The sequence below is a fragment of the Citrus clementina genome, unplaced genomic scaffold (genome assembly GCF_000493195.1).
Source record: "Citrus clementina cultivar Clemenules unplaced genomic scaffold, Citrus_clementina_v1.0 scaffold_2, whole genome shotgun sequence".
Lineage (NCBI taxonomy): Eukaryota > Viridiplantae > Streptophyta > Magnoliopsida > Sapindales > Rutaceae > Citrus > Citrus x clementina.
The window spans coordinates 6,484,134-6,493,701 of NW_006262688.1; the positions used below are offsets into that span (position 1 = coordinate 6,484,134).

The window sequence follows — 9,568 nt, forward strand, 5'->3', positions numbered from 1 at the left end:
CATTGAGTTCTTTATGAGATCTTATAGGCCTACTTTGATAATTGATGACGATCCCTTATTTACCAAATCGGAGTTGGGTTTCCTGGGTTTAGAAATACAAGAGGACTTGTACTTGGAGGAAAATCAGCTTCCATTATTTATTCTCAGTGAGTTGCTTGATCTAGCCAAAACAACAACCTATTGTTTCGGAAACGTGGGTTGAACAATTACTAATACTGCGACTTCTGGAGAAATATAAATGTGGTGATAAACAAATGCAAAGAAAATAGAATACAATGATTTACGTGGTTCGGCGTAATGCCTACGTCCACGGGCAAAGACTGGAAGATAATTTTACTAACAATGGAAATTTACAAAAGTGGGAAAAACTCACAAAACCCACAACCCCAATACACCCAAATGGAACCTCACTAGAACACTCAAGTGGAAGCTCTCTCAAATTCTCTTAAAGAACTCACTTGTAATTGCTCTCTACTTCTCTCAAATTGGGATGCATTACAAATGAACAATGAACCTTCTATTTATAGGAACCGTAGCTCACCTACCACTTTCAATTTGGCTACAACTTGCCAAATTGACAAATTGAATTTAGAATGGAAAATCAACAATTTTGAAAAAAAAAAATCAATTGGCTTATAGAAAACCATCACATTTTTTCTCCATGCAACTTCAACAAAATCGTGCCACCAACCTTGCCTTTTGAAATTGGCAAGCCCACCAACTTTTCCTTTTGAAATTTGCAAACCATTCTTTGACTTTTCAACAATTCTCCACCTCGGCGAAGATTTATTCAATTCTGAGCTGAATACTAAACGCTCAGTACATCAAATCATCCTTCAATCTCTGCCTTCTCCGACTGCTTTCAAACTTGTAGGATATTGATCAAGTTTAGACAATGCTCAAACTTGATCGTCGTCACTACCTTGTTCAACATATCTGCGGGATTATCTGCAGTCTTAATTTTCTGAAGAAGAATCTTCCCCTCATCAATAATTTCCCGCACAAAGTGAAATCGTACATCAATGTGCTTCGTACGTGCATGATAAACTTAGTTTTTTGTTAAATGAATAGCACTCTGACTGTCGCAATACACATTAATGTGCTCCTGTACCAATCCCAAGTTTTCAAGCAAGCCTTGTAACCAAATAGCCTTTTTAACAACCTCTGTAATTGCCATGTACTCGGCCTCTGTGGTCGACAGTGCAACTGTAGACTGTAGTATAGACTTCCAACTAATTGGCCCTCCAGCAAAAGTAAATACATATCCGGTGGTTGACCGTCGTTTGTCCAAATCACCAGCATAATCAGAATCAACGTACCCGATCAACCTTGACTAAGTGTACCGTCTCTCTCAAATAGTAAACCAACATCCACAGTCTTTTGAATGTACCGTAGAATCCATTTCACAGCTTGCCAATGTCCTTTACCAGGATTATGCATATACCTGTTCACTATACCAACTGCATGTGAAATGTCAGGCCTTGTACACACCATTGCATACATCAAGCTACCCACTGCATTTGAATACGGAACTTGTAACATTTATTCTCGTTCCGCATCTGTTGAAGGAGATAGTTGTGCAGAAAACTTGAAATGAGAAGCCAATGGGGTACTCACAGGTTTTCTCTGCTCAGTCATGCCAAACTGCTGTAGTACCTTTTTTAAATATTGCTTATGAGACAAGCTTACTTTGCCACGAGCTCTATCTCTGCATATCTCCATGCCAAGAATCTTCTTAACTTCACCCAGATCTTTCATTTCAAATTCGTGATTGAGTTGAGTCTTCAACTTCTCAATCTCATCTTTGCTCTTCGATGCTATTAGCATATCATCGACATACAATAGCATATAAATGAAAGATTCTTCTTGTAGCTTGCGAAAATACACACAATGATCAAATTTGTTTCTTGTGTACCTTTGCCCTTTCATAAATCGATCAAATCGCTTGTACCATTGCCTCGGAGATTGTTTAAACCCATAAAGCGACTTTGTCAATTTGCAAACCCAATTTTCTTTTTCAGCAACCTTGAATCCATCTGTCTGAGTCATGTAGATTTCCTCTTCCAAATCACCGTGTAAAAATACAGTTTTTACATCAAGTTGAACTAGTTCAAGATCAAATTGTGCAACCATGGCTAGCAAAATTCGAATAGACGAGTGTTTCACAACTGGAGAAAATACCTCATTGTAGTCTATTCCTTCATTCTGAGCGTAACCTTTCGCTACCAATCTAGCCTTGTATCGAATTTCATTTTTACGAGGAAATTCTTCCTTTTTTGCATATACCCATTTACACCCAATTGCCTTATTTTCCTTGGGCAATATAACTAACTCTCAAGTTTCATTTTTGTGAAGAGACTGTATTTCTTCGTTCATTGCTTTCTTCCACTGATACGTTATGGGTTACTTACTGGTTCTTTGTAAGTGGAAGGAACATCATCATCTACAATTGGAAGTGCATAGGCCACCATATCAACAAAGCAAACAGGTCTGCGAATCTCTCTGCGTGGCCTTCTATATGCAATTGAATCTTGTTGCTATAAAGGTTCCTGGGTCAGAACCTCTTCATTATCATCAGTCGATGGAGAATCACTACCCATCACATCGACACCAGCTGGATCAGCTTTAACTTTTTCAAACTCCGCCTGCTGCAAAGTGCTACTGGTCTTGTCATCCTCTTGAAAATCTTTTTGTTTCAACATGGTTGATTCATCAAAAGTTACATCTCTGCTGAAAATAATCTTCTTCGTAACAGGACACTAGAGACGGTATCTTTTTACTTCACCAGTTATACCCATGAACAATGCTTTCTTTGCTCTTGGGTCTAACTTAGATTCCTTTACATGATAATAAGCAGTGGAACCAAAAACATGTAAAGAATCATAATCAGTAGCAGGTTTACCAGTCCACATCTCCATGGGTGTTCTGCCCTCAATTGCAGCTAATGGCAAACGATTGATCAGATGGCACACATATACAACTGCCTCAGCCCAAAACTCTTTGCCCAATCCAGCATTGGATAACATACACCAAACTTTCTCCAGTATAGTCTGGTTCATGCGTTTTGCCACCCCATTCTGTTGTGGTGTATCTCGAACAGTGAAGTGTCGCACAATACCCTTATCTTGGCATATTTGAAAAAATGGATCATTCTTGTACTCACCACTATTGTCTGAGCGAAGTTTTTTGACCTTTCGATCAGTCTGAGTCTCGTCCATTTTCTTCCATTTCATAAATATGCCTGAAACTTCATTCTTATTCTTCATCAAATACACCCACACTTTTCTTGAATAATCATCAACAAAAGTAACAAAATAGTGCATACCTCCCAAAGAAGCTGTTTTGGTAGGTCCCTACATATCACTGTGAACATAGTCTAGAATTCCTTTTGTATCGTGAATTGCTGAACCAAACTTTACCCTTGCCTGCTTGCCCAGAACACAATGTTCACAAAATTCTAATTTGCAAGAATTTGTACCTTTCAATAAGCTTTGCTTCACCAAAGTCTGCAAGGCTTTTTCACCAGCATGTCCCAAACACATATGCCACAGCTTGGTTGCTTCTGAATCTGCATCTTTTCCAGAAACTGTTGATGCTGATCCAATAACTGTATTTCCTTGGAAATAGTACAAGTTATTTCTTCTTGTGTCTTTCATCACCGTCAGCGCCTCAACTACTACCTTCAACAATCCATCTCTCAAAGTGAGTGTGAGCCCTTTAGATTCTAGGACTCTTAATGAGATGAGATTTTTCTTCAAGCTTGGTACATAGCAAACATCCGTCAAGACTTGGATTGAGCCATCATGATTCTTTAATTGGATTGTACCTATTCCCATGGTTTTACAAGCATTGTCATTGCCCATAAAAATAAGTCCACCGTCTAGCTCTTTAAAGTTAGAAAACCAGCCCTTGTTAGGACACATATGATAAGTACAAACTGAATCCAAATAGATAAGGATTTGTTATTTTCAAATTGTGTGTTTTCGGAAGTATTTCCCCTGTATTGTTGTTCGAACTAGTAGTGCTTTAGTATTGTATAGCTCAATGATTCACAGGACAGGAGCGATGTTAAATAAAATAATAAGAGCGCGAGTGATTATATTCTTCTGATTGGTTGACTATGACTTTCAGGTGAAATTTGCAATCATCAGCTAGTCTTTAATTCTTTATCATATGTGTTGTGTTGTGACTTTTGCTCCATCGATTAAGAACTTAATGTAGCTAGCTACAAAAACCTGATCATGATCGATGCAAGAAGTAGCGAATTAAGAACAAGAACAATCAAAATGCAATCAAAAAAATTATTGATCTGACCATACGCAGTGAGTTGTTTGATCTAGCTAGTCGAAACAACCGTTTTTTTTTTAACTTTTAAATAAACAAACTTTTTCTGTATTGGAAAACAACAACCTACGGTGGCATTGACGAGGGAATTTTCTTTATCAATATTATCCTTTGGTAGCTGTCGAATGATGATGCCACACTTCCAATAAATGATAGAATCAATTGGATATAATTAATACTAGAGTTACAAACAGTTTTGCTCAAACATGTAGGTACAAATTAATGTAGCATGGAGAGATTAGTTGCATAAAACCATTATGAACCCACATAATTGGAAAAAAATATTTGTTTTGCCTCCTTTCAATTGGCTGCTTTAAATTAATCACTATACACGATTCTGACTTGAGGGCTCGTGAAATTGGGTTGGTTGCCTTGCTTTTTTCCTACTGAATTTGTTTGGCTCAATCTTGTTCTCCTCTTCTGCCCACTTTTTAAATACTTTGTGTTTGTCTTCTTTTATAGTGTAAACACATGCCATCTGTCGGTGTTATGTAACGATCCTCCGATGATCACATGAGAGTTACCACTTAATTAATCTTGGTTAAACTATTTTTTAATTCTTATGTGGCACTAATGTCAATTAGTGTTGGTTTCAATCACATCGGATTTGGGATCAAGTGATCATTCACATGAAAGTTGTGGTGCTATTGGCACCCGTCAATCATTCTCTTGCAATCTCCTCTCTAAATAATATCTTAATAATTTAACTCTCTTCTAATACCACCTTCAATTCCCCTGATAAATCAATAAGAAACTGCGTTTCATAATCTATATTGGAACCTTGAATTTACATATATAATCAACTCTTTATTACTTAAGCTTTTTCTCGTTATTTCGAATGGGTGTAGAGAAGAAAAGTTGTATAAAAAATGAATTGTGCAAGCTGCAGGGCTTTCATTAGATTTTTATTTGTCTTTTCATGTTTACATGTAACTTCATGTATGATTGTTAAAAAAAATTGTTTTGATAGGACTATTGAGGTGGTGCCAATAGTTCTACTCATGTGATATCCCTTTCGTGCTATGACTGTCTCTTTTTTTGTAGGTTCTATGGACCGATGCCTGCTGCTTCATCTGGGAGAAAAGAATCATGGATATGTCCATCATTAGAAGGAAGAATCGCCATAAAAGGATTCCTCGTGTATCATCTGTAGCAAGACTATGAAAAGGAGCTAGCAATCAGGACCTCCAATGGGCCAGGCAACTTGAGTAGGCTTGAGCATGAAGATTTCGTTAAAAAAATAATAATAAATTGAGTATGCATGACGATGACGACGCTAATTATTTCATCCCACATTGCAAATTTAATTAAAACTTTACATGTGGATTGAAAAACACTTGGACTCACTCACCTTAATTATAAGATGGTTTTAAGAATGAGTTCTACTTCAAATTCAAATATACGTCAAATGTGTCTGGGTTTTTCCACTCACAGAGAAGTGTTCTGAGTTGTAAATGAAATCTAATAATAATGTATATAAAACAATTACTACTAAATTCATAAACGATAAAACAAAAGGGTTTGTCTTATAATGAAATTTTTTTCGTCTTAGTAGTAAATTTTTTTATCCAATAGTACTGATGTACTAACTGTAATACTAAGTACCATAGTAATGATGTACTAACTATAGTAAGTATATAATTATTGAGGAAAAAAAAAATCTAACTGATACTATAACTATAGCACTCAAAAGCGAAAAGAACCTGCTCTAAGTTGTACATACGCTTAAGATGAAGTTTAAGAATATTTAGTGCTTTATTCTAAAAACACATGGTCCGGCATTTACTTGTATTTGATCGTTTGAGGGGAATCAACTAAAGCAGCCGCTTGAATATTGTATCCCAAGCGATTCAAAACAAGAGAACTGTGATGTCCGGAAGCAAGGAATTAATATTTTATCAGTTCCGGATGTCTACAAAAACAAGTTAATCTGTATGCGGAAGAACAATTTCTGAGGCTGAAGGCTTTCTATCTACGGTATGTATGGAAATTTCCTCTTTTCATCTTCACTTCTCATGATAGTTATTATTCTACTGTGTTCTAGGATCTTTGCGGGTGCTAGTTTTAGAATGGTACTAGCCAATGCGGGGTATTGTTCAATACAAGTGGGTCTTTTTCAGTCCATTATTGTTGTATTTACAAAAAATGACATATAGATTAAACGCAGATAAAAAAAGTATATACACTTGACCGGAGTTTCTGTGTTGGTACTTCTTTTTTTTTTTATTACATGAGACTATTGCTCAAATTACAGTTCAAATTACAACTCATATTACATGAGAGTATAATTAATATGTACAATCATATATTTATACTGAGCCCTTTTGACATTAATGCTGATATGGCACCGCTCAGATTTTTTAACCCTCTCAAATATTCGAGGGATGTCAAACTCCCATCCTGGGAGAAAGACTGTCTTCACTCGAGCTCAAGGGCTCCAAGAAAGAATATTTAAATTAAACTCCTACAATGCGACTGCGGAGGCTCGAACCCCTTCCCTCACATTTGTGAGGGAGGGGCTCTAGCCACTTGGGCTAAGCCCAAGTGGTTTCTGTGTTGGTACTTAAGTACATATATCCGGTCCATTTAAACGTTGTTTTTATCAATTATTTATTTATTTATTTTTGTCGCAATTGTAGGTTTCTTGTTCTTCAACTTGAGATCACTCTAGATAGATGCATCCTGATTACTCTGTTTTGTTAGTTAAAGATCGCTTCAGTTTAATATTTTTTGTAATGTCAACAAACTTCTTGGAGTATCAAAACTTTCTTTAAACTACCCAAGTTATCCGATAATAATACCCAACTAGTTTCGGTTAGCTTGTGTCAGAGAATCTTGATAAAGAGACTACTATGCCCCTGCCTCAATAGTTTCAAACAAATTTTTTTTTATTATATTTTTTTTAAAACGATGACGGACGGGAAAATAACTTTTTTTTTCCTCCTACTTCCTTTAAAATTTGCATTCGGCTGACCTGTCATATAAAGCTGCTTGGAACTTGATAATTTTGTAGTTAACTAGTTATACAGTTTCAGTTATTTCCTTTTACGTCGCATTGGAGTTGACTGGTTTCACATATTCTTGTCACTGCAGCAAGCAACCGAAATATGGAAAGCAAGGACCATGCATCCGTTGATGTGGAGAAGTTAGCAGAATCTTTAAGTGGGAATTTCAAGACCATGCGTTGTCCCTCATCCGAATCGATTTGCATCTACAGAGTTCATCAGAGCATGCGGTGTGACCATTCAAGTGATTACACTCCAATGATAATTTCAATAGGGCCGCTTCATCATGGTAACCCAGAGTTACAAGCCATGGAAGAGCATAAGCTAAGATACCTGCGTCACTTTCTCCAGCGAACTGAGGTAAGCATGACGCGTTTCCTCGCATTTATAAAGGAAAAGGAAGCAAAATTGCGGAATTGTTATGCAGAAACCATTCATCTTGGGAGTGACGAGTTCGTTACCATGATTTTGTTGGATTCTGTCTTTATCATTGAGTTCTTTATGAGATCTTATGGGCCTACTTTGATAATTGATGACGATCCCTTATTTACTGAATCGGGGTTGGGTTTCCTGGGTTTACAAATGCAAGCTGACCTGTACTTGGAGGAAAATCAGCTTCCATTATTCATTCTCAGTGAGTTGCTTGATCTAGCCAAAACAGCAACCTATAACGGTGACATTTATGAGGGAATTTCCCTCATGACTGTTGTCCATTCATGGTTCTCCGCTCATATCCCTCTTAAAATAGTTACTGAGGATTTGATAGGAGTCCAATTTTCCAAAGCTAAACACTTTCTTGATCTGATTATTCTCTGTCTTCACTCTCTTCAGCCTCCCCCGTCAGTCGCCCAAAGTGAATTCAATTACCAAAACATGCCTGGTGCGAAGGAACTTCATCGAGTTGGCGTCGAGTTTAAACCACGGTCATACAAAAATCTACTTGACATCAAATTCTACAAAAGGACTCTGGAAATTCCGTTTTTCCGTTTGTTTGATCGCACAGAGCGTTTCTACAGAAATCTTCTAATTTTCGAGAATATGCATGTTTATCCGGTTAAATATTTTAATGACTATGTCATAATCATGAGTTACTTTCTGGTGACACCAAGAGATGCCGATTTACTCATTCAAAATGGAATTATTGGGCTGGGGGATAGTGAAAAGTTATCGACTGTTTTCCGTAGCCTTATCAAAGATTGTCTCAAGAGTCCTGATTTCCTGTATGCCGATCTCGTTAAAGTTATACAGGCCTATTGCAAATTACCAACGCACAGGTGGAAGGCAAATTTGAAGCAAAATTATTTCAACACTCCATGGGCATCTATCTCTGTCATTGCAGCTGTTATTCTGCTCCTACTCACCGTGACACAAACAATTTGTTCTATCATCGCATTATAGATTGATTTCTAGAGCTTTCAAATTATGTGTTTTTCTGCTGGTGTACATCAATCACAGAATAAGAGAGATTCGTTATGTAGTTGTGCTAAGTTTGTTTTTCAATAATTACTCTATCACCGGTAATTATAGTTTGATTTTCATTATATCTATCCAATAATATTTTCAAAATTATTTTATTAAAATTGAATCATTAATTTATTCAAAGGATTAGAAATTCATCCCACTATCATTAATTTTATTGGAATTTTTATTCAGAACCATTGAATGAATGATTTATTATACATCCTGTGATTGGGCTATACGAAACAGAAGCACCAGTACAAACAATACAAGCGAAATCACTACTGAAAACTATACGAGCAGAAAATAGTGGAAATTAATTAGTTAACTTGCAAAATAATTAGTTAAGATAGGATCGTACCTTCAATCATGTTGTTCAAAAGTTGTTCTCTACATTTACTAAATTTCATAGAGGTGTCTTCTAACCTATTCCATTTTATAGCCATTCTCTTGTGATGAAAATCAAGTTCTTAGCAAGTATCGATTTAGCTACGGTAGGGACTCTTTATATTGTAATAATTCATAACCTAAAAGACTTTACACTTCCTTCCATCAAAGAAGTGAAGTTAAAAATTCTTATCAATTCCATTATGAAAGTGATTAATAAACTCTTCCCCTATCCTCAAAACAACTAAATGGATTATTACTATGAATTTATCTATTCATTTATTCAAACAAGTGACTCGCAATATGAGCCGCATAATGAAAATTCTTAAATTAACTACTATCCGATGACAGAACAAGCCCATGGAGTGCTCAAA

General features: G+C 36.4%; 1 protein-coding gene across 1 annotated transcript; it reads left to right on the forward strand.

The window, feature by feature from the left end:
- Window positions 1–6,312: 6,312 nt before the first annotated feature.
- On the forward strand, window positions 6,313–8,747 carry LOC18052921 (UPF0481 protein At3g47200). The gene is made up of 2 exons (XM_006446004.2): window positions 6,313–6,321; window positions 7,438–8,747. Exon 2 carries the CDS (start codon window positions 7,452–7,454, stop codon window positions 8,745–8,747), a length of 1,296 nt encoding a protein of 431 aa, XP_006446067.2. The 5' UTR covers window positions 6,313–6,321; window positions 7,438–7,451.
- The last annotated feature ends 821 nt before the right edge of the window (window positions 8,748–9,568 follow it).